A 23,984-nucleotide genomic window follows, 5' to 3' on the forward strand; every position below is an offset into this window, starting at 1 on the left:
ACTTATTCCTTAATTTCCATTAAAATAATAAAGAAATAAATCTAGTACCCATGACAAGTTTACATGCTTCCTACAACGATTTTATTTTATTTTCTTTGGTTATAACTTTTAGTGAGCAGATTCTGCTTGTGTATGAGGAAGGAGTTTGCGTCTAGCCGTCAAGTACTGCCTCTACTGCAGGAGATTTCTAAATGGGCTCTCCACTTCTACATTCGGCACCCTTCAATTAATTTTCCATACAGCAAGCAGGATGACTGAAAAACTTTAATTAGATCACAGCCCTCTCCTACTTAAAACCATTCTATGGTTCCCCGTCGCCTGCACTCCCCATTATCTATTCTCTGGCTGTTTATACACACTCATTATTGGTTAGGTGAATGGCGTCTATGGAGCTCAGTGGTATCATCTCTGAAAGGGCTATTGAGATGAATGTGAGCACAGTGAGCCAGTCACTCCTAAAGAAGCTTGCTTATTCTGGTTCCAGGATTTCTAGGAACCACCAGGGAGTTGAAGCAAGGAATTAAGGAACCCCGCAGGAAGAGGCCATCTGGTGGCCTGCACTGGAACCCCAGCACCAAGGAAGAAGAAGCAGATGGAGTTCAAGACCAGCCGGGTCTTGTGTAGTGGGCAGTAGGCCATGCAGAACTATAGAGAGTATGTCTCAAAAAATGAAAAAGGGCAAGGAAGTGTGCGTGGGCGGGTAACCAATGCAGAGCAGGCTTCACAATTTTGAGAGCGCCAGAGGGCTACTAGCGCCATGCTTCAAACAACAGGCACAGAGCCAATGGCGGCGGGTCTCTTTTATGTTCTTTGGAGAAAGGGAGTTGATTTGGACACCGGAGAAGGAAATCACAGTGTAGAACCAAATACAGGTGTGGGCCGGAGTTCCAGGGAGGGACAGTCGCAAACTCTCTTGCGACCCAAGCACGGGAAAGTGCCGAGGCAGGTTTCGAAATAGTAAATGCAATTCACATATTGCTCCAAGTTAAAATTCTCTGAGAAGAAAAACCCGCAGGGAAATCGGACCTCGAGTCTCAGCCCCTTCCAGGCGCACCAACAGTCAGCATCTCCGGCCTCTCGGGCTAGGATCGGCGGCCGCCGGGGCGGGGCGAGGCGGGGCGAGGCGGGGCGAGGCGGGGCGGGGCCTTGGCTTCGCCGGGCAGAAGTGCGCAGGCGCCGCGCGGCCACGGGGCGGGGTCAGACGGGGGTCAGTTAGCGCGGGAGCCTGGTCTGCGGCTCGCCGGGAACGGAAGCCGCTGCGGAACGCGGAGGAAGCCAGGATGGCGACTCCGAGCGGGAGGGCTGCGACCCCGAACCCTCAGGCTTCCAAGAGGGCTTTCCCCAGAGATGCTTCTTCCGAGGTGCCGAGCAAGAGGAAGAACTCGAACCCGACGTCGACTCTGCCGCGGCCATCCGGGTCCTTCGTGGAGGGCTCAATCGTCCGCATCGCCATGGAGAACTTCTTGTGAGTGGCCGCAGGCCGCGCCTGGGCGGGAGCAAGCGGCCCACAGGCCCCGTGGCCGTGGGGGTGTGCCCGGTGGTGGGGAGCTCCTGCCAGGCTTCCCCTGAGGTTGTCCCTGCCTAGGCCGTGGACACCGGCCGTGTTGGCCGGAGTAGACGGGTCGCCTGATGTTTTCTTACCCACCCGCCAATGGTTTGGGAAGGCGTCGGATGCAGTCAGCAGATAGACGAAGGGGCCAGGTCTTCTAGTATAGCCGCCCGTCGTGATTTCCCGAGGACTTGTGCACGTCACAAAACTCGGGAGGCAACAGTTAGGAGTGGCAGATTTTCAAAGTGTACACATTTTCCGAGTGGGCAGATGAGATGCTAATGGTTGTTGATTGGAGGTGAGCGTGTACAAAAAAGTTAAATCGTGTTCCCAGTTTTTGTACCTCTTTTGCAGACTCTTGACTATTCAGATCCTTCTTTCTTCCCTGCCCCCACCTCAACTAGTTAAGTAAGGTCTAAATGTTACCAAAAATAATATTATCTGTTTAGCGTCATACTGGAGTTTTTCTTTTGAGGTATTTTTTCAAATGTAGATTTGAATGAGTTACAGAACTCTAGTAACAAAACTGCCATTTTTTTTTTCAAGCACTTATGTACCAGGTACACATCTGTTTTATTTACACATGGCTGTTTGTTCTTTATTGATGAAATAAGCTGAAAGCTGTTGTTTTTGCCCAAGTTTATAGAGATCTTAATGGCTGAATTTTTTTTTTTTTTTTTTTTTTTTTTTGGTTTTTCGAGACAGGGTTTCTCTGTGTAGCTTTGCGCCTTTCCTGGAACTCACTTGGTAGTCCAGGCTGGCCTCGAACTCACAGAGATCCGCCTGGCTCTGCCTCCCGAGTGCTGGGATTAAAGGCGTGCGCCACCACCGCCCGGCTGGCTGAATTTGTATTTGAAGCTAGATCAGGAAAGGTAGACATACTCAAATGAGGTATCTGCTATAACTTATCTACCCACGGTTTCCTGCGCGGCATAACGACTAAAAAGGCTAATTTAATTTCATGCACAACTATACGAGCTTTGTGAAGGAAATATTAAAATCTGAAAAGGAGGGAAGATGGTCGCACAAAGAAGGAACTACCTGAAAGCCAGTTTCTAAGTTTAGTGAGTGACTTAACCTAGAATGTAAGAACATGTGTGGCTAAAGGTCAGAAACCATTGTCTCCTCTTGTCTGTTACTATGCTGAGAAACTCCAGCTTCATCCTGCAGGCAGTCGGCAACCTGGAGGCAGTCGGCAACCTGGAGGCAGTCTGCAGGATGATTTTGAGAGGGTGCCAGGCAGAAAGCTAGAAGACTTAAAATAAGAAAGCAAGAACTACAGGGTGAACATAGTAGGACCCGAAAGCAGAGATTTAACAAAATCTGCCCACAGATTTGAGGCATGAGAATAGAGCTGTGCATAAGTTCTTCCCGAGTCTCCATTTCAGCTAGCTGGTCCGGTGTTGCCCAGGAGAGAGTAGTGTGGGAGAATAAACAATAAAAGCAGTTGAGTGCCTGTGTCTTGAACTTTCTTGTGGGATATCTAAGAGAAACATTCTATAGGTGGAATTTATAAAGACCTGGAGCTCAGAGGCAATGTGAGTAAGTCACAGACTTGGGAGTCATATGTACAGGTGATTGTTGATGTTGCTGAAGTTGTTGAAATTAAGCAAAAGGAAATACAAATGGGAGGAATAAAAAGCCTGTTTATTAAAAGTGAGAGGATGAACTTAGATATCCTGAGACTCATGGGAGACTCTTGTCAGGGAAGCTAAGGTAAAGTACTACTTCAAAAATATCCACTCCATTAAATAGTAATGAGACTGAAGCCTCCTACATTTAGCAGTTGGGAAAATGTTGCCCCTTTGATAAAGCAATACAAAAGAAAACTTTGTAGACCAGGAAGAATGAGGAGGAAAAACTTGGACAAAAACAGCAAAAAGAAAAAGTAGTTGAAAAATGAAGAGTTGGATATGGTTCTGTTTGTTTTAAAAAAAGATGACTTTAGATTTGGAGAGTATATTAGGATTTGCTAGAAGAACAAAACTTTCAGGATGAATCTCCATGCGTATATAGAAAGGACATTTATTAGAATGGCTTACAGGCTTTGGTCCAGCTAGTCCAGCAATGGCTCTCTATCAGTAGAAGGTCCAAGAATCCAGTAGTTGTTCAGTCCATGAGGCTGGATGTCTCAGCTTGTGTTCAGTAAGTATATGCCAGAATCCCAAAGAAGTAGGTTCTGATGCTAGTGAAGGAATGGAGTTGCCAGTGAGAGCGAGAGAGAGCAAGCAGGCAAAGACAGCAAGCTTCTCTCTTCATGTCCTTTTTAGAGGACTGCCAAGTAGAAAGTGGGGCTGGATTAAAGGTGGATCTTCGCACCTTGAATGATCCGGATTAAAAGTGGGTCTTCACACTTCAAATGATTTAATTGAGGAAAAAAAACCCTCACAGGTGTACCCAGCTGCTTGGGTTTTAGTTAATTCCAGATGTAGTCCAGTTGACAACCAAGAATGGCCATCACAGAGTGAGGCTGAGAGGAGGTAAGTAACAAGCAAGTAGAGAGGCTAGGTTTAGAGGATTCACATGGCCTAGAAATAGTACATGAGTTCGCTATGAATGAACTAAGTCTAGTGGACTTGAGTGGAGAGAGAGAATCTAGACTATTACACAAATTAGTCAAGAAACTGAAAGAAATATATAATAGAATTCTGAGCAGAAATAGAAAAGGGAAATAGTAAAAAGCTGAAATTAGGGCTAAGTTACAAAAGATTCTCTTCCCCCTCTTTTAAGGTTGTGTGTGTGTGTGTGTGTGTGTGTGTGTCTGTCTGTCTGTCTTTGTATATGCCACAGTATGTGGGTACCTTTGTAGGCCAGAAGAGGGCATCATAGTCCTTGGAGCTCAAGTTACAGGTGGTTGTGAGCTGTCCTGTATTGGTGCTGGGAACCAAACTTGGGGTCTCTGGAAGAGGATGATGAGCTCTCATAACAGTGGAACCATCTCTTCAGACCAGCCCCTTTTCTTTCTTTTTTTTAAAAAGTGATACTAGATTTCATGTGTATCCATGTAGTTGTTGGTGTATGGTGTTTAATTATTTATATATTTAGCATGTTAGTAGCACTCTCGCATTTATCTTGGAAAATTAATTAGGTGTACCTGAGCCTAAGCACTAAAGACCTAGAGAAGAAATATTGCTTATGGATTCCAATTAAGAATTTTGAAAGGCAAGCTAGGGGAATGTCTAAGTCATAATTTGCTTCATATCTTGCCAAAGCTGTCCCTAACAAATAATGAGGATTAAACACAGATTAAAAATAAATAATAAAATAAATCTTTAAAAATATGTAGGAGAAAATCACTTAAATTAGGAACTCATAGAGGCAGCAGATTTAGAAGCAGTATATAAGTATGTTTAATTCATTTAACTATGGACTAACTAACTGTTCAGGGTGTCAGAGAATACTGGACAGCGTGGTGTGTGTATGAGAGTTACGTATCTCTGGTTATGCCTCCTTGCCTTCTCCCAGAGGAACAAGGATTGTTGGAACATAGCCTGTTGTGGATTCTTAGAATCTTCTTGCAGCATATTCAAGGAATTGAAGGGCCTTTTTTTTAATCGATGATAAAATGAAGCTATTGATTTGATAATAGATCATATTTTATCATTTGAATAAGAATAACTGTTAGATTGCTTAAGTATTAAAATATAAATATGTATATATATAATATAGTATAAAATAGAAAATATAGTAGCTACTATTTTAATTTTTTTAATGTAATTTTAAAACATTAGGAAAAAAAGCTATGGCTTCTTGTATAAATTTGTTTTGAAATTATTTTACTTGTGAGGTAGCTTTCATATAGTCTCCCAAAAGAGGATAAATTGTTTCAAACTTGGGTATTTTGTTTGTTTAATGACAGGATCTTATTATATAACCCTGACTGGCCTCAAACTCACAGATATCTGCCTACCCCTGCCTCCTGAATACTAGGATTAAAGACATGTGCCACCATGCTCAGCCTTGTGTTCTTATTTATATATGCATTGTTATTTTTTCCACTGGCAGAATTTTCCCTTTATAAGTTGATTATTTACAACTTAAAGGGCTAAGGATGTAGTATAGCTGAAGTTTTCCTGTGTCCTGCCCAGCCCTACAGCCGCTCAGACCAAAATAAATACACAGAGGCTTATATTATTTTAAACTATATGGCCTAATGGCTCAGGCTTCTTGCTAGCTAGCTCTTATATTTTAAATTAACCCATTTCTATAAATCTGTACTTTACCACGTGGCGCGTGGCTTACCGGTACTTTACATCTTGTTTCTTCTGGCAGCAGCCAGCAGGATCTCCTCAGCTCTGCCTTTCTCCTTTCTCTCTCTAGTTGCAATGTCCTGTCTAACCTTGTTCTGCCTCACCATTGGCCAGCTTTATGTATCAGCCAGTCAGAGCAACATATATTCACAGCATACAAAACGATATTCCACAGCAATATAGCTAAATGATAAAGCACTTACTTACTACCAAGGATGTAAAAGGCCCTGGGTTGAATCCTTAGTACCTCATCCTCCCAAATATATGAATAATATTACATTCATAAGGTTAGCTAGCTTTTAAATGAGTTTTACAAGGGTTGTGAGCAGTGGTAATGCAAAGCAACAAAAAAACAAGCATTTATAAAGAAAAGGTTTTTCTGTAATTTCGGTTTAATGATTTTACCTTTTTACAATTCAGAACATATGATATCTGTGAAGTGTCTCCTGGGCCCCATCTGAATATGATTATTGGAGCTAATGGAACGGGGAAGTCAAGCATAGTGTGTGCCATTTGCCTTGGACTGGCAGGCAAACCTGCGTTCATGGGACGTGCAGATAAGGTGAGTTAACATAATTACTTTAAAAAAAAATTCAGAACCATTTGTTCTTAGAAACAAGTCACTTCCTACATTTTAGATTCTTAAGTGTACCAAATGAGCTTTCTTTCTCCCTAGAACTTCTAGAGCTGTATTAATAGTCCCAGAGGTTATTAGTACTGCTCTAGAAGCTCTGTGTAGAACGGTGTGTGTATAAGACAAAGAGATTTTTTTTCACCAAGAAGAATTTCCAGAGAAGCCTTGTGCCTTAATAGGGAAATTTCTCAGGATTGTTGGATACCAGGTTAGATAAAACTTAGTTGAGTTTCTGGACATCAACAGTGAGCAGTGAAATATTGCTTTTTGTCTTTGAGAGAGAGAGCGTGTGTGCTGGTGTGTGTGTGTGTGGGGGGGTGTTTTCGGGTGTGTGCATGCATGTCTGTGTAGGATGGAAGAGGGTATCTTATCCCCTGGAGCTGGAGTTACAGGAAGTTGTGAGCCATTCTTGTGTGTGCTGGGAACCAAACTTTGGCCATCTGCAATAGCACTCAGTGCTCTTAACCACTGAGTCATCTCTCTAGGCCCAGATGTTGTTCATAATAACAATGCAAAGTGTAAGTTACTTAGGAATAAATTAACCAAGATGAAAGAATTATATACAAAAATTATAAAGTTATATTTTAAAAGAAAAGTTTGTGGGCAAATGAGATAGTTCAGTGGGTAAAAGCACTTGCTACCAAACTGACAACCTGAGTTCCATTCCTGAAACTCACAAATTGGGAGGAGAAAACTGACACATACGTGGGACATGTCATGCACTCTCACTGCAAATAAATATAGTAGCAAAAAAAAAAAAAAAAACAAAAAACCCAATATTTTGTTAAAGCTTAAAATGAAATACTGAGAAAATTGCAGCATTAGTCAAGTGATATTAGCAAATTTTAACTGTACTTAAAAAATTGAACCAAATACCCCTTTTTGAATATGCTATAGATAAATGTATTCAAAATGCATTTTAAAAAAAAAAGCTCTACCAGAGGCATTTGTGAGCTAGAAAAGATACTTTGCTCTGTTAATAAATCAGCTTGGGCGATGGTCTGGACATCAAACTTTCATTTCAAAGATAGGGTGGTTGAAGCAGTTAATTTGCAAGGACCAGCTCAGGTTTTTATGACTCTTGCTATATACTTTAAGTCATGAATTCATTCCCCCTGCACTGGGTTGTATTCTCAGTCTGCACAATTAGAATGAGTTGTGCTGTATCAGTTTTTACCAGCCTTGTGGGTTTTATTTTAAAGAAACCACATCTCTTCTTCGAGTGGGAGGGTTTTTAAGGGAGACCCTGGAGTGCAGTGGTTCCTAAATATGGACTGTTGGCCTTCTGAAGCTACATATTTAAGTGAGCTCCAAGTTCTCAGCAAGAGTACTTTATTATATTTCTATATATAAATGTTAGTATAAAATTGTACTATAAGCAAAATCTAAATTATCTGTATAGATACTTTATAATGAGTATGAACTACTTTCTATTTTTTCCCCTCATTAGTACCAAGTATTTTAAATGTGCCAGTAAACAGTTAGCTCCTTCAGAGATGTCATGGTTTTCTGTCAATGACTAGACAGTGTGAAGTTACCTCTCCAGCCAAGGCCAAACTTGAGCATGACATAGTTGTGATTTGAACCTATAGTAGAAATTAAAGATAGTATTCTCAGGTTAGAACAGATGCTGTGCCACCCCCATCTTTCTGATCCTTAATTTCACCATCTATAAAATGGGTAAAGTATATTCTTCAGCGTTGACATCTGAATTTGGAAACTTGTCAGTTGTTTATCTTAGCAGCATATAATAAATGATAGTTTGTTTACAGTCATTACCACAAATCATTAAAAAAATATTGTAAGGCCTTGTTTCTTTTTTTATTTTGTTTTGTGTTTTTAAAGTGTGTGTGTGTGTGTGTGTGTGTGTGTGTGTGTGTGAGAGAGAGAGAGAGAGAGAGAGAGAGAGAGAGAGAGAGAGAGAGAGAGAGAGCGAGCGAGCTGGATTTACAGGTGGTTGTGAACCACACAGCATGGTTACTGGAAACAGAACCCAGGTCTTCTGGTAGAACAGCAAGTGCTCTTAACTCTCCAGCCCTTGTTCATTATTTATATATTTTGTAACGTTTTGCTGATCAATACATTCTGATTAAATTTTTTTCTATTGTTGGTGATTTTCTTAAATTTATCTCTCTGTATATTTTATAGTACTTTAAAATAAAAATTTTATGATGTTGTACCCACCTTATTTTGTATTGTTGCTACTTTTCCTTTTTGTTTTTTTTAATGTTTTTATTTATTCTTTAATAATATCATACAACATATTTTGATCCTATTCATTTCCTCCCCACTTGTTTTGTATTTTGAGACTGGTTCTCATGTAGCAATGGATGGCTAGTACTAGTATGTAGTTGAGGGTGACCTTGAATTTTCTGATATTCCTGGCTCTTTGTACTAAGTGCTAAAGGGGAGAACCACAGCATGTCTATCATTTTAGTATTTATTATTTATAGAGCTTAAACTTAAGATCCAATTTGATGTTTTAGTCCTCTAATCTATGTTGTGTTTAAGCTCATAGTCATCAGAACTAGTTCAGATGTCTGTTTTACTATGTAAACTATACCTATTAATTATTTTTAAAAGGAACTGGACGGCAGGTCTATCTTAAAAACAGGATAGGCACTGTTAGAGTGGTTGTTGATGTTTAATCTGTGCACCTCTGTGGGATCTGCAACAGTAGTAGGTTTGGTATAGTGCTTTGTGGTTATAGCATTGAATTGGTTCTCTCTGGGGTTTCCCCTCCTCTGAGAGTACATAGTACATAGACTCTGGAGCCCAGTTACCTGGATTTGCATCCCTTCCATTTACCACCTTGTTACCGGCTTTGAAGAGTCTTAACTACCTGGCACTGAAGTGATCCATAATTTAACTACTGTGATTTCTGTAGTGCAAGAGAAGTGGAGGGACCTGGCCTGTACCTTTTAGAAAGTGGTGAGGATGGATATTCATGCAGTTCCTGAAAAAAAGAATCTTGGTTTGGTGAACAGTAATGACTTTTCTAGACCTCTGATTGTTAGCCTGGAAATACTGTTGCCGCAGCTCACTTACTCTTTTTACACTGTAGGTTGGGTTTTTCGTGAAGAGAGGATGTTCCAAAGGTGTGGTTGAAATTGAACTGTAAGTGTAAAAGCTTCTATAAGTTTTCAGCTTTTGTTTATACTTCTTGATGACATTGGAAAAGAATATAAATGTAATATTGTGGCAAATATGGAAAATGATATTTAAAGAATACATAAAGCAGGTGAATACTTTTTAATGTGTCTTTTTAAAAAAAATTTAAAAATATTATTTTGGAAAGTTCTTTAAAAATTGTAGTTTAATGATGAGGTAATGAGACAAAAGTATAAGACTGATAAATATGTGCTAAGAAGTTGTAGTCAGGTCTGATAGTATACTTTATAATTTTAGCACTTTAGGAAGTAGAGGCAGGAGAGTAAGGAGTTGCATGCTATTCAGGAAATTCTCCTATTCAAGGTCATTCTCCACTACATAACAAGTTCAAGTCCAACCTGGACTACTTGTGACCCTGTCTCAAACAGACAAACACACACACCAGAGAGAGGGAGAGAGAAATTGTACTTTTTAACAAATTTAAGGCTTTTTGCCAGTTTTGAACTACTTGGGCTGGAGTATAGCATAGTGGTAGAGAGCTTCCCTGATGTACTTAAAGCTTTACTTTCATCCCCTTGTGAAGATGAGTGAACAGACGGGCAGGATGGAACAAGTACTTGTGAAAGCAAGACAGGGGTAAATACCCTATTTCAGATTCTGTATTACTTAACGGTCCTTTCTAGGCATATAGTATAGTTCTCTCTGGATTCAGAATAGAGAACGTGGTGGGCAGTCCATGATTACAGAAATTCTTATTATGTAGAAGTCAGTTTTCATTCATGCATTTTCCAAGTAGAGGAAGTTTCAGCTGACTGTTATGTTATATTAGCCTTTAATGTACCAAACCATTTTGAATTGCAGTCAATGTATGTGACTGAAGAATAGTGTAATGATTAAAGGGTAAAGAAACTTATTGTGTTTGGGATTAGTATTGGCACTTGTTTTAATTTCAATAATTCAGATAATTTTGACTGTTAACTAAATAGTAACTGACATGGCCAAATGTGGGATAATTACAAACAAAAAGTCAAGGTTTCTAACTTGGGAGGGATCCAAAAATACCAGAAAGAATAAAAATTATAGTAATATTTCTTAGACCTTGGGTATAAGAAAAGTGATAGATATGTTATTCTTAAATCAGTGTGCGTTTTGAATATAAAAGCTCTTCAATTATTCTTTAATTAGGTTCCGGATTTCGGGAAATCTTGTAATCACCCGTGAGATTGATGTGATAAAAAATCAGTCCTTTTGGTTCATCAACAAAAAACCTGTAACCCAGAAAATAGTGGAAGAACAAGTTGCAGCCTTAAACATCCAAGTGGGCAATCTATGCCAGTTCCTGCCTCAGGTCTGAGAAAACACAAGTGAATATGGGGAAATTTTGGGTGAATGTTTTGGCTTTATTCCACAGAAAACGTAAATATTATTCAAGAGATATTGCAATAGTATTTGTATCAAACACAGCACTCTTAACATTTATAGTTCTTTGTAAAAGAAAGCAACCTATCACTTAATGTTATTAATTTCAATTAAGTATGCAAATATTACTTTTTACATTGAACACAGCATTCTTAGTACTTACTGTTTTTATGGGCATGGTAATACATATCTGTAATTGTAATACTCCAGGCCAAGTGAACCTCAGTCATCCATATATTGTTAATCATTTAATAATTTTAAGTTACAAAATGTTTTAAAACTATATTTGGTTTTGTTTTTTCATATGTATCTATGTGGTGTGCATTAGTATTTGAGTACACATGTGTGCACGTAGTTTAGAGGCTGAAATTGACATTATATGCTTTCCTCACTCCCTCTCCACTTATTTACTAAGACATGGTCAGAACCAGGAGCTCACCAGTTTGACTAGAAGATTCCATGTCTTTGCCATAACAGTAGGATTACAGGCAGGTTGCTATGCTGGGTACTAGAGATCCAAACTCCTATTCCCGTACTTGAAAGTACTTTATCCACTGAGCCATCTCCCCAGCCCATAAAAAAGGTACTTCAAATACAGAGTAGATACAGTACTTCATTTGCAAATTTGACATTTTTCAAGGAACAATTTCTTAAAAATATTTTTGTAAGTCTTTGAAACTTCATACAATGTATTTTGATCATAGTTTCCCTCTATTTACTCCCCTTAACTCTTTTAAGACCCACCTACCTCCACCTCCCTATCTACTCCCAATTTTGTGTCATTTTAAATTTTTTTGTAATAACCCATGGACTCCAATTTATGCTGTCCATATACTCCTTGATTTGAGCCATGCACTGGTTAATATACCAGGAGCCACACCCATAAAGAAAACCAATTATCCCTCTCCCAGAAGCCAGCAACTTAACTGTTCATAGCTCCTCAATTAGGGGTTGGGATTCACAAACTACTTCCAGTTAGAATGTTAACTGGCTCGAGGTTGGAGAGATGACTCAGAGGTTAAGAGCACTGACTGCTCTTCCTGAAGACCTGAGTTCAGTTCCCACCACCCCCATGGCAGCTAACAATTGTCAGTAACTCCAGGATCTGACACCCTCACATAGACATAGTTCAGGCAAAACACCAATGCACATAAAATAAAAATAAATAATTTAAAATATATATATTAGTTGGTTTGTGGCTGCCATGCATTAAGTGTGGTGATCCTGAGAAGCCACAGTTAATGAACTACTTTTTGTTGTTTTGTTTTTCAAGATAGGATTTCCCTGTAGCCCTCACTGTCCTGGAACTTGCTCTAGCTGGCCTTGAACTCAGAGATCTGCTTGCCTCTGCCTCTTGAGTCTTGGGATTAAAGGCATGTGCCACCATGCTCAGCTTAATGAACAAATTTTAATACATTTGTATGAAATATTGGTTAAGATAAAATTCTTTCATATGTAGGTGTACTTTCTAAAGTCTAGTAATATTTTTTGTTCATTAATAATAAAATATGCTGGTCTTTCACAGGACCCAAATTTGGTTCCCAGCACCCACATATGGCAGTTTACAACTGCCTGTAATTCCAACTCTAGTGGATCTGATGCCACCACCTTGACTCCTAGGACATTGCACTCACATGTACAAACCCACACATAGATACACACACATATATAGATGATATAAAAGAAAAATTTTAAGACCTGTTTAGAAGTTCTGTTAATCTACATTTAAAATTATAGTCAGGTATCTTTTATTTTAATGTTGCTTAGTGACTAAGCTATAGCTTATTTTCTTCACAAACGTAATGATGATTTGATTCAGTAAGTCCAGTTTAAATGCAGACTTAAAATTTGAAAGTTTTCTATTTATCTGTTCATGTCACACTATCTCCAGAAAAAGATATTTTAAATTGTTCCCCGTTCTGTAGGTGTTAGTGATCATTTCAGTCTGGAAGACTGTTTCCTTCTATTTCAAACTTGCTTAATTGTATAAACATTTCTACCCAGGAAGAGTGACAAAGACAGTTTTTAAAGATTATAAAAAACATGCTATCATTTTTGAAAGACAGTGAGTACCTAAAAGATTATAAGAAGATTCACATCTCAAGATTTGTTTTTAAATGAGCCCCATCTTGGTAAATTTAATACATTTTAAAGGTGTTTATGGATGATAGTTGCTGATACTTCATTTTGGTGCTGTAGGACAAAGTAGGGGAATTTGCTAAACTCAGCAAAATTGAACTACTTGAAGCTACTGAGAAGTCAATTGGCCCTCCAGAGATGCACAGATACCACTGCGAACTCAAAAACTTCAGAGAGAAGGAGAAGCAGCTAGAGGTATTTAGAAGTAGACAACTCATCTCTGTTGTCATTTACTGATTCTGTGTCTCAAAATGTGCAAGAAGGGGTAGTATTTCTATATGTTTAGTAAATTCATAGTTGTGGTTGAGTTTTTTCACCCAAGCTTATATTTCTTACTTCAACTGATAGTAGAAAATGAGAGTGATTTTGAGTTTATGAAATTTGAAATAGTTGACTGTTTCAGTAAATACATGTTACCAGTTGAGTTTTTAAGGAACTTTCTCATACAAAGGTACATTTTTCTCTCATTTGGTACCCATTAAATACCTGTCCTGTGTCAGGCACTGTGTAAGGTTTTGAGCATTACAGAAGATGAGGAGGTGGTGTTTAAAAACACTTCTGTTGATGTCCTTTGGGATATTGTTTTTTCTTAAGTCAAATGAAGATAGACTTTATAAGCAAAATTAAAGAATTAGCTGAAGTCTGTAGAATATTAGCTGAAGAGTTAATTTTTCATTTTTACCTTTAATAAGTACTACCTATCATTTTTAAAGATCGGTGAGTTAATGAATCTAGTTCTAGATCCTTAGATCTTAAGGCAGTATATTTTTATAATTAAGAAAACAAAATATACCTTCTTTATAAGTACAACTACCTATACGTGATAAATATTTTATTGTAATAAAGCATTAATTTTGTTGTCTTAATTCAAAAGGAATTGGTCCAAGATTTTTGTGATTATTCAGTTCTGTGTCTGGTACTCCTTCAATTCTTTTGTCTTAGTTTGCATCAATGTAATACTTCCACCTGAAATACATTTCTAAGTTACCTCCCACCCACTGAAAGGATGTACTTTTTCCCCTAGGCTTTTCAGTGCATCTTTGTGCTTGTTAATAATGCAGTAGAAAGATTTAATTTTAGCTTTCTGTCATCTCAAAGTCCTTAAGTCCTAAGCGTTCATGAATACTATCCTAATATTACTTTGCATTTACATGCCCTTTTTTATAGCTTTTATTAAGCTTTCATCTGGGCAGATTGGACTAAAATCTAAAATGCTTCAAACTCCAAATTATGAATGTCATATGTGGGTCTACAAAGCTTCAGTTTAGGAACATTTTGGAGCTTCAGATTACAGATGCTTAACTGGTAGTAACACCCATGCACATATTCCATAATCTGATACATTTCAAAAGTAGAAATATTTTTAGCATTATACTTTTCAAATAAAGGACACTTAACCTGTATTGAGTGAATTGCTTCTTTTATCTTTAGGCAAAGCCCTAGGCTTAGCGATGTTGACAGGGCTTCCTCACAGTTACATGACTAATGTATTTTAGAGCCTTGAACCAGAATATTTCTTCATGAGTGTTACTTTCACCTGATTTTTTTTTTCTGGTTTGTTTGTTTTTGGTTTTTTTGTTTTTGTTTTTGTTTTTGTTTTTTAGTTTTTCAAGACGGGGTTTCTCTGTGTAGCTTTGCGCCTTTCCTGGATCTCGCTCTGTAGACCAGGCTGGCCTCGAACTCACAAAGATCCACCTGGCTCTGCTTCCCAAGTGCTGTGATTAAAGGCATGCGCCACCACCGTCTGGCTTTTTCTGTTGTTTTTAGACAGGATCTTCCGTAGCCTAGGCCGGTCTTTAACTCTGTGTAGTTGAGAACGACCTTGAACATCTGATGCTCTTGCCTCTACCTCCTCAGCACTGGGGTTACAGGTGTGTATCACTAGGCTGGTTTTGAGCAATGCTAGGGATAAGATCCAGAACTACATGCCTTCTAGGCAAGCATTCTTCCTAACCTCACTAACAGGATTGTTTTTGTGAAATTTTGATTATATCATTGTTAAAAAATTCGACTTGTCATGTTGTTCTGTTTTTGTTTTTCATTTAAACTAACTGTCAACAAATACTTATTTTAGACTTCTTGCAAAGAGAAGACTGAATACCTAGAGAAAATGGTTCAGAGAAATGAAAGATACAAACAAGATGTGGAAAGATACTATGAACGAAAGCGACATTTAGATTTAATTGAGATGCTTGAAGCAAAAAGACCATGGGTGGTAAGTGTTAATTATCTGAGATTAAAAAAAAATAGGTGACTCCTCAACTGTCTTAGGTTGTTGCTTTCTATTGCTGTGATAAACACTATGACCAAAAGGAACTTAGAGATGATTTTATTTCAGCTTATAATCATGGTCTATTTTGAAGGGATGTCTGGGCAAGAACACTAAGCAGGACCTAAAGACAGGAATGGAATCAGAGACCATGGAGGAATGGTGCTTACTGGCTTGTTCCCCATGTCTTGCTCAGCCTGCTTTCTTATATCCCCAGAGCTACCTGTCCTGGGGATGGCACCACCCACAGTAGGCTGGGCCCTACCACAGCAATTATAATTTAAAAAACTGTAGGCCAGTCTGATGGAGGCAGTTTTTCAATTAAGGTTCCTTCTCAGATGACACTAGCTTGTATGAAGTTGACAAAAAACAAAAGAAAACTAGTGAATGCAGTGTCTTAGTACTTCTAAAGTACATCTTTGTAAGTAGGCACTCATTTTGTATTCAAGTTAGCTACTACTTTTAAAGTTTTATATTACATGTTATACCTAAGTATTTTTCTAGTTCTTTATTTGATAGATACTAATTACCACATAGCAGATAGTTGATTGAGTCACTGATGTTAATTTCAGGTTTTAGTCCTTAACAGGACTTTGCTTTTTTTCCCTTAATTTAAAATGATCTAAAGTGTTTATTCATATTAAAAGTTAAATTTGGGGAGCAAGGGCCATCGTTCAGTACCACAGTGCTTACCTAGTTTGCTTGATGTCCTATGAGCCATCCTCAGTGCCACTGAGTGTCCATGTCCCAGTAAGGTCATTAAGAATTTAGTGGAGCTAGGCCACGTGTAACTAAAGTATCTTGTCTTCTCATACGTCGTAATTTTCCTGACTCTGCTTTTTTTTTTCTGTTTATAATATGATACAGATATATTACCCATGACAAGTTTAAAATAGTGAATTCCCTTGATAACATTACTTAATGGGTAGAAAAATTAATTTTCCTTGGGTTGGTTCCATGTTTTCAGTTGAAATAATTATTAGTGTGAAAATAATGTATGGCTGTATATTTTTGGCACTCTTACTTCCAACCAGGTTTTGCAGATCCATTATTCTTAAACTTTTTCCTTTCTGTACCTTTTTATTGCATTTTTTCCTGTTAATTATTATTCTTTCACTCGACCTTTTGAAGTCTTTTGGTTCCTTTTTTGTTTGTTTGTTTGTTTGTTTTGTTTTTCAAGACAAGGTTTCTCTGTGTAGCTTTGGTGCCTGTCCTGGATCTCGCTCTGCAGACCAGGCTGGCCTCAAACTCAGAGATCTGCCTGGCTCTGCCTCCCAAGTGCTGGGATTAAAGGTGTGCGCTACCACTGCCCACCTCTGGTTCCTTCTTTAAGATATTGATTTTAATTTTTTTAATTTAAAATTTGTAGTTTTTTTCCCCCTTTGCTTTATTTCATTTACTTTTTCACTTTTAATTGAGGGAAAGGGTATGCACGTAAGTGCTGTACCTGAGGAAGCCAGAAGACATTTGATCCTTTAGAACTGGAGTGGTAGGTAGGTTTGAACTGCCTCGTGTATGCACTGGGTCTTCTGATCAGAAAGCACTAACTGCTTAGCCATCTCTCCAGCCTTCCCAACCCCCATTCACTCTTATTATAGTATCTATTTTAGCATTCTCTTTTCTTGTTATTCAACAAATGTTTAGCTGATTTCTGTGGGATGACATCTCTTTTTGTAGGAGGTCCTTATCTCCTTTCACCATGTGAGTCCCAGGAATTTAACTCATGTCAAATCAGCAGGCTCAATAGCGGACTGCTAAGCCATTTCTTTTGCCCAGACATTGTTTTTGTCAAGATGGTAACTACATATTTCTTTTGGGGGTTTTTTGACCCATTTTTCACCTTTCAAAATTGAGAGTGTTTTGTTTATTTACTCCTTAATCTTTATTAATAAATTAAAAGAAAGTCTCTACTTACACTTTGACTTTAGTATGTGTTAATTTAAAACACTTAATGTATTAATTTCTGTTTCTTGAATTATTTGCAAGGAATATGAGAATGTGCGTCAGGAATATGAAGGTGTGAAACTAATTCGTGACCGAGTGAAAGAAGAAGTCAGAAAACTTAAAGAAGGGCAAATTCCTATGACGCGTCGAATTGAGGAGATTGAAAGGCAGCGTCGTACTTTGGAAACTCGAATAAAAGAAAAGGTGCTTTTGCTCAGCTTTGGATTTTATTTTATTTTTATTGGAGTTTTATTTAAAATAGAAAAAATACTTTTCATGTCTGAAAGTATTTTCTAGGGTTCACTTGCAGCTTTTAGCTTCAAGTTCTTTAGGAATTAATTTAGGATTTTCAAAGAGCTTGTTATGACTGGAGATAAATGTTGCTTTAAGGAAACTCCAAGATGATCATTGCTGGGTGTATTGGCTCAGGTCTGTATCTTAGCACTTGGGTTACTGAGGCAAGAACATCACTGTGACTTTGAAGCCAGCATGGGCTACAGAATGAGACCTAGCTTCAGGAGAAAAAGTGTTTTATTTTAGTTACAAACTGATGCATCATATTTCTTAGAAACACTGAACTCCATCTGTGAATGTATTATGTAACTTTTAGAACGTTAAATTGTTTATGGTGGTGAATTTTAGCTTTTCAGGGATGAAAGATGTAGCAGAAGTTTCTGCCCCACCAGCAGCTCCCAGTTAAACACACTGAGGTTTGTATTCATTACAAAAGTTTGGGCAATAGCTCAGACTTGTTACTAACTAGTTCTTACAACTTAAATGAACCCATTTATATTAATCTATGTATTGCCACGTGGCTCATGGCTTTACCTGTCCTGCAGCATGTCTTGCTCCCTCTGCATCTCCTGGCAACTCCTCTGACTCCACCCTTCTTCCCAGCATTCTCAGTTTGGCTCTTCCACCTAACCTTATCCTGTTCAGCTATTGGCCAGTCAGCCTCTTCAGTAATAAAGCAATCAGAGTAATACATACTCATACTGTATAGAAGGATTATTCCACAGCACAAAGGTGTCTTAGAGTTTCTATTGTTGTGGTAAAACACTGTGACCAAAAGCAATTTGGGGCAGAGATGGTTTATTTCACATGACATTACATCGGTCACTGAGGGAAGTTGACAGGACCTAGTGAGACAAACTCAAGCAGAAACCATGAAGGAGTGCGGCTTACTGGCTTACTCTGGATGCTTTCTCCTACAACTCAGGACCACTTGCCCAGAGATGGCCCAGCATATGACCTCGATGGGCTGAGCCTGCCTACATCAGTTATTAATCAAGAAAATGCCCTATAGTTGTGTCTACAGGCAATATAGGTGGAGGCATTTTCTCAATTTAGGTTCTTCTTTCCAGGTAATTCTAGGTTGTGTCAAGTTGGCCAAAAAAAAAAAAAAAAAACAACAACAACAAAAAAAAAATCACAGGAGGGTATTTTGAAAATAGATGTCTGCTTGTAGAATATTTCCTCCTGGCTCTGGGGCACTGTATTTCAGTGGATACCTAAAACTGAAAATAACACCAAACCTATGTAGTTTGAATATCCTTGTATAGGGCAAAATTATTTTAAAATTATTATTCAGTGTTTCTGGAATTTATAGTGTTTGCATAGACTTTACCAACTTATCATTCATGGTGTGAAAATCCAAAATATGAACCTTTTTAACAAAAAAGTTTTGAATTTTGAAGCAGTATAGATTCCACATTTTCAGATTTGGAATGTTCAACCTGTATTTTTTCTCTCCTATGTGTGTACATACACATGTGTTATAAATGGTGACATTTTCTTCTGAAGGAAGCATATTATATCTTGCCATGTCTAGTTGCCAGCATGACCACTTTTTTGTGTTGGGACCATTACTAAGCAAATAAGACTTATTTGAATAAAAACAGTGCAGTCCCTCAGCAGTCAGCCTGCTAACTGAGAGCTGCTGAATGGTGAGCTGATTTGTGGACGTGCTGCACACAGTATGATTGATGTTAAGGGCTCGGTAGCAGGGCAGCTGGAGACTTCATAATGCTGTTTAGAAGGGTACACAGCTACAAAATGACACACAGAACATACAAATAGTTTATTCCTGGAATTTCATACTTCATGTATTTGGGCTGTAGTTGACTACAGGTAGACTTGATGATGCAAAACCATGGATGGCGGGGTGTGAGAGGTTACTATGATACAGTATAAGCAGATCTGGAATTTTGCATGCCATTTTGGATATTTAAATTAATGTAGTTGAAGTCAAAGTATTGACGTCTACTCAGGTACTTCTGTTGTACATTAGATAACTCAAGTAATTGATCATTACTCTAGATCATTCAAAAATTTAAAGCAAAAGATTGTAGATTCATTTTTGACAGGTCTTCTCACTAGTTGGCAATCATGTTAATAGTAATTGGTTATAATTAAATTATGGATTTATAATTGCTTTGTGACACCTGAAGTTACTGCTAAATTACTTTTAAAATTTTTTATGGAGTGGAAAACAATGTCTAGAGTAAATTAAGGAATCCTATGTAACACTTGTTTGGGTTCTGTTTCTAAATGCAGCAGCTGTTAAGGCAGTCTCAAAAACTATGAGCTCATGTTTATGTAGAAATGTACATGGTCTATAATATTTTAGAATTCTTTTCCTGAAGTGGTGTCTGTGGCTTCTGGAGTGGCATATTGTATCAGTCTACGTATGTGTATTTTAAAATTATTAGTCCTCTAAATCATGTAACAGGAATAAATAGTTAATTGTATTCACCATATTATTATTCCTCTCCTTTTCAGCAGAAACTTTTCTAACACTTTCATTCCTTTTTTCCTCCACATTCCAGAGAGGCACATTAATGATAGAGAAATGCCATTGGCTCTGAATTCATACACATCTGCATTGTAAATGCTCATGCTGTCATTTAATAATTGCTGGGTCTTATTTTCTTCATATAGTTAAACAAAATGTCTAGTCTGACTGTCTCATCAAATTGTTTTCAAAGTCAGACAAAATATCACAGGAAAACAAATATGTAGAAACAAATGTATGCATGTGCATTACTATACCTACTTTTTAGTATTGATAGGAATAACCTTTATAGATTTCCTATACCATTAGTAATTTATGTGGTACTTATGAACTTCATTTGAATTAAAATATGGGAAAGTTTTGTTGTGGGTTGATTCACATAATTTTTGGATGGATGGGACCATATAATTGGCTTAACTGAGTTTTTAATTAACCTTTCCTTTCTGGTTCAATCTTGCAGGCAAATGATATTAAGGAAGCATCTCAGAAATGCAAGCAAAGGCAAGACCTTATAGAACGGAAGGATAGACATGTAAGACTCCCTACCAAAAGTTGATTACCTTAAGTTACCATAACTTGTTTTCAGGTGGGGACAAATGGTTATTGTAATTGTTTGGGAATTATCCAAAATCCTCCTCATTGTGTTAGTTTCTCTGTGAGGGAAACTAAGATTTGTAAGTGTAGTAGATGTACAAAAGATAATTGGGGGAAATTCCTCAAAGTTACTCATGTGGCTATATATCATATGTTTTACATTTTATTTTGGTTTAAAATGCTGTAATTTTTATTATCTATCTACCTACCTACTTACCTACCTATTTTTTTTTTTTATTCAAGACAAGGTTTCTCTATATCCCTGGCTGTCCTATAACTCTCTCTGTAGATCAGGCTGGCCTCAGAGATCTGCCTGCCTTTGCCTCCTGTGAGCTGGAATTAAAGGCATGCACCACCATGCCTGGCTTAAAATGTTATAATTTTTAGTGTTATCGTTTGGTTAAAATTGCTTAAAGAGTCTTACTATTTTAATTCCATAGATAGGAGATTTCTTTAGGGACAGGAATGGTAGGGAGTGAAGCCAGGGTTCTGCTGTACTCCAGCTTCCCATATATAGAATTTAGGCTGTGGATTGTGGTGATAGTTTCCTACATCATGCAGAATGCTAGTTATATTGCTGTAAGGTCACTAAATGGAGCCTTTATGACTAGACTGGTTCTTTACTTTTAAGATTACATTTATTTATTTAGTGTTTATGTGCATGTCCCACAGCATGTGTGTAGAGGTCAGAAAAAAACCTGTAGGACTTGGTTATCTCCTACCATATGGGTTGTTGAGCTTGGCATCTTTACCCCTTGAATCTTGGTTTTCAGTCTAGTCTACTAGTCTCTGGTCTTTTGATTGAGGACTTGACAACATTATATTCAGTTTTTATTGGAAGACCTGTCTCGGCATTTTGTTGATTTTGTGTTTGGTGTTTTCCTGTTCCTTGTTTACTTCACTACTGTTCTGTGGTGGCTTATTCTTTTCTGTAGCAGTGCGCCTATGCTGTCTTTCTCTTTAGCCTGAAGGGTTCCTTCAGGTATCTTCTCTGGGGCTCGGTTAGTCTTAAGTTCTGTTAGTCTTTTATTTTTTGTTTATTTGTTATGTGGAAAGCTTGTCTTTTTCCTTAAAATAGGACATATCGTTTAGCTGCGTGTAGTAGAGTTTGTTGGTACATGTTGTCTTTCAGAGTTTAGAAATAATGTTGTTCCAAGCCTCCCAGCCTGTTGGAAAATATGCTGGTTTTCTAGTGGGCCTGCCATTCTGTGTGACTGATGTTTTTCTCTTGCAGCTTTCAATATACTTTCTTTGTTCTATACATTTAGTATTCTAATTAGTTCTAAATGCCTTCTACCTGGATCAGTATCTGTATTTAGATTTGTGAAATTTTCTGTTATGGTTTTGTTGAAAATGTTTTCTATGCTTTTGGCATGAAATTATTCTTCTATGATCATGATTTGGACTTGCCATAATATCCCATAGTTGTTGAATGTTCTGTTTGTACCATCTATTTTTAATCTCTCAATTGTCTGAGTGTTCCAATTTCTTCTACCTTATGTTCAAGTCATGATATTCTTTCCTTCCCTTGTTTCATTATGTTGGTAAGGGTTTTTGTGGAGCCTTTTATTTGACTTAATAAATTTCCTATTTCTGTTATTTCACATTACTTGTTTATTTATTCATTCAGTGTTGTGTGTGTGTAGATGTATGTATGAGTATGTGTGTGTTATATGCCATGATATGTGTATAGAGGTCAGAGAACAACTTGTGGGAGTCTGTTCTGTCCTTCTGCCTTGTGGGACTTGGTGATTAGTTTGGGTTTTATTACTGTGAAGAGACACCATGACCATGGCAACTCTTATAAAGGAAAACATTTAATTGGGGCTGGCTTACAGTTCAGAGGTTTATTCCATTATCATGGTGGGAAGTATGGTGGTGTGCAGACTGACATCGTGCTGGAGAAGGAGCTGAGAGGTCTACATCTTGATCTGCAGGTAGCAGAAGCAACTGTATGTCACACTGGGTGTAGCTTGAGCATAGATGAGACCTCAAAGCCTGCCTCCACAGTGACACACGTTCTCTAACAAGGCCACACTTATTCCAACAAGGCCATATATCTCCTAATAGTGCCACTCCCTATGAACCAGGCACTCAAACACATGAGTCTATGGGGCCATACCTATTCAGACCACCACAGGGATCAAATTCAAGTCTTTACAGTTGTTGGCATGCAGTTTTACTCACTGAGCTATCTTACCTTTGAGGAGGATCTTAATGAGAATTTGGACATGAGAAGTCTTTTTTTTTTTTTTTAACTTACTATTTACATAGCCCAAGATAAGTCATGAACTTTGAATTCTCCTGTTTCTGGTGCTGGGATTATAGGCATGAACCACCACTCTGGGTTTATGCAGTGTTTAGGATAGAACACAAGACTTCATGCATGCTAGACAATCACTCTACCAATTTAGATACATCTCCAGCCTCCTTCCTGTCTTCAGTTTTCATATTTATCTGGATCCATATGAGACTTGACTTGAGTCTATCCTACTTAGAATTCATGAGTATCTTATTTCTGATTAATGGTTTTCTGTGAAGTTGGAAAGCTTGGGGCTATTTGTTTCTTCTGGTATTCTTTTTGTCTCCTCATCTTCTGAAATACTGTTTTGCATGTTTGATATACTATAGGTCTCTACAGATATGTTCATTTTTCTTTTTTGTTCTCAAACTGCATAATCTCAGATGATTTTGTTTAGTTTACTTATTCTTTGTAGGCTTTTTTAGATATGCTTTTGAGTCCCTCTAACAAAACCTCATTTTGATTAGAACACTTTCAGTTCCAGAATTTCTAATTGGCTGGCTTTTGTATTGCTTGTTTTTAGTGTCTGCATCTATTGATATTGTCTCTTCAGGGAAACTGTTGTTTCTTATAGGTACGGTTTTCTTATGTTTGTAAAATATAGATAGATGTTTTAAATAAAGTCTTTAGTCTTCTCTGTTTCTGTGCTTGTTTGGATATTTTTTCTGTTGACTTTTTTTTTTTTTCCTGTGTGGGTGCCAAACTTTCTTATTTCTTAGAATGTATTAACCATTTTTGGTTTTTGGTCAAAAGTGCACAGTTTAGATAACAAAATGTGGCAAGTCTAAAAATCACTTTTCTTCCTTTCACAAAAGCATGATGTTCTTACTCATCAATGATGAGTGTCTGCTTGTTTGTAATACTAAGGCTTGAACCTAGGCTCCCACTCCAGGCAAAGTGCTCTACCTCTGAGCTCTACCTTCAGCCTCATTGATGATGTCGGTGATTGTCTAGTGACTTTCCTCAGTTTTTAAAGTAG

The 23,984-nt window shown here is 37.8% G+C and overlaps 1 protein-coding gene across 2 annotated transcripts in view; it reads left to right on the plus strand.

Moving 5' to 3' along the window:
- Positions 1-1,202: 1,202 nt before the first annotated feature.
- Smc5 (structural maintenance of chromosomes 5) overlaps positions 1,203-23,984 on the plus strand; it is a 72,780-nt gene continuing 49,998 nt past the window's right edge. For both annotated transcript variants that reach the window (XM_059259668.1, XM_059259676.1), the window contains exons 1-8: positions 1,203-1,465; positions 6,220-6,361; positions 9,498-9,550; positions 10,730-10,892; positions 13,163-13,297; positions 15,177-15,317; positions 17,358-17,519; positions 20,570-20,641. In XM_059259668.1, the coding sequence (XP_059115651.1) occupies positions 1,281-1,465; positions 6,220-6,361; positions 9,498-9,550; positions 10,730-10,892; positions 13,163-13,297; positions 15,177-15,317; positions 17,358-17,519; positions 20,570-20,641 (1,053 nt within the window). In that variant the 5' untranslated portion in view covers positions 1,203-1,280. The remainder of the gene's footprint in view (positions 1,466-6,219; positions 6,362-9,497; positions 9,551-10,729; positions 10,893-13,162; positions 13,298-15,176; positions 15,318-17,357; positions 17,520-20,569; positions 20,642-23,984) is intronic.

Source organism: Peromyscus eremicus, chromosome 1, assembly GCF_949786415.1.
Source record: "Peromyscus eremicus chromosome 1, PerEre_H2_v1, whole genome shotgun sequence".
In the NCBI taxonomy this organism is placed as follows: Eukaryota; Metazoa; Chordata; class Mammalia; order Rodentia; family Cricetidae; genus Peromyscus; species Peromyscus eremicus.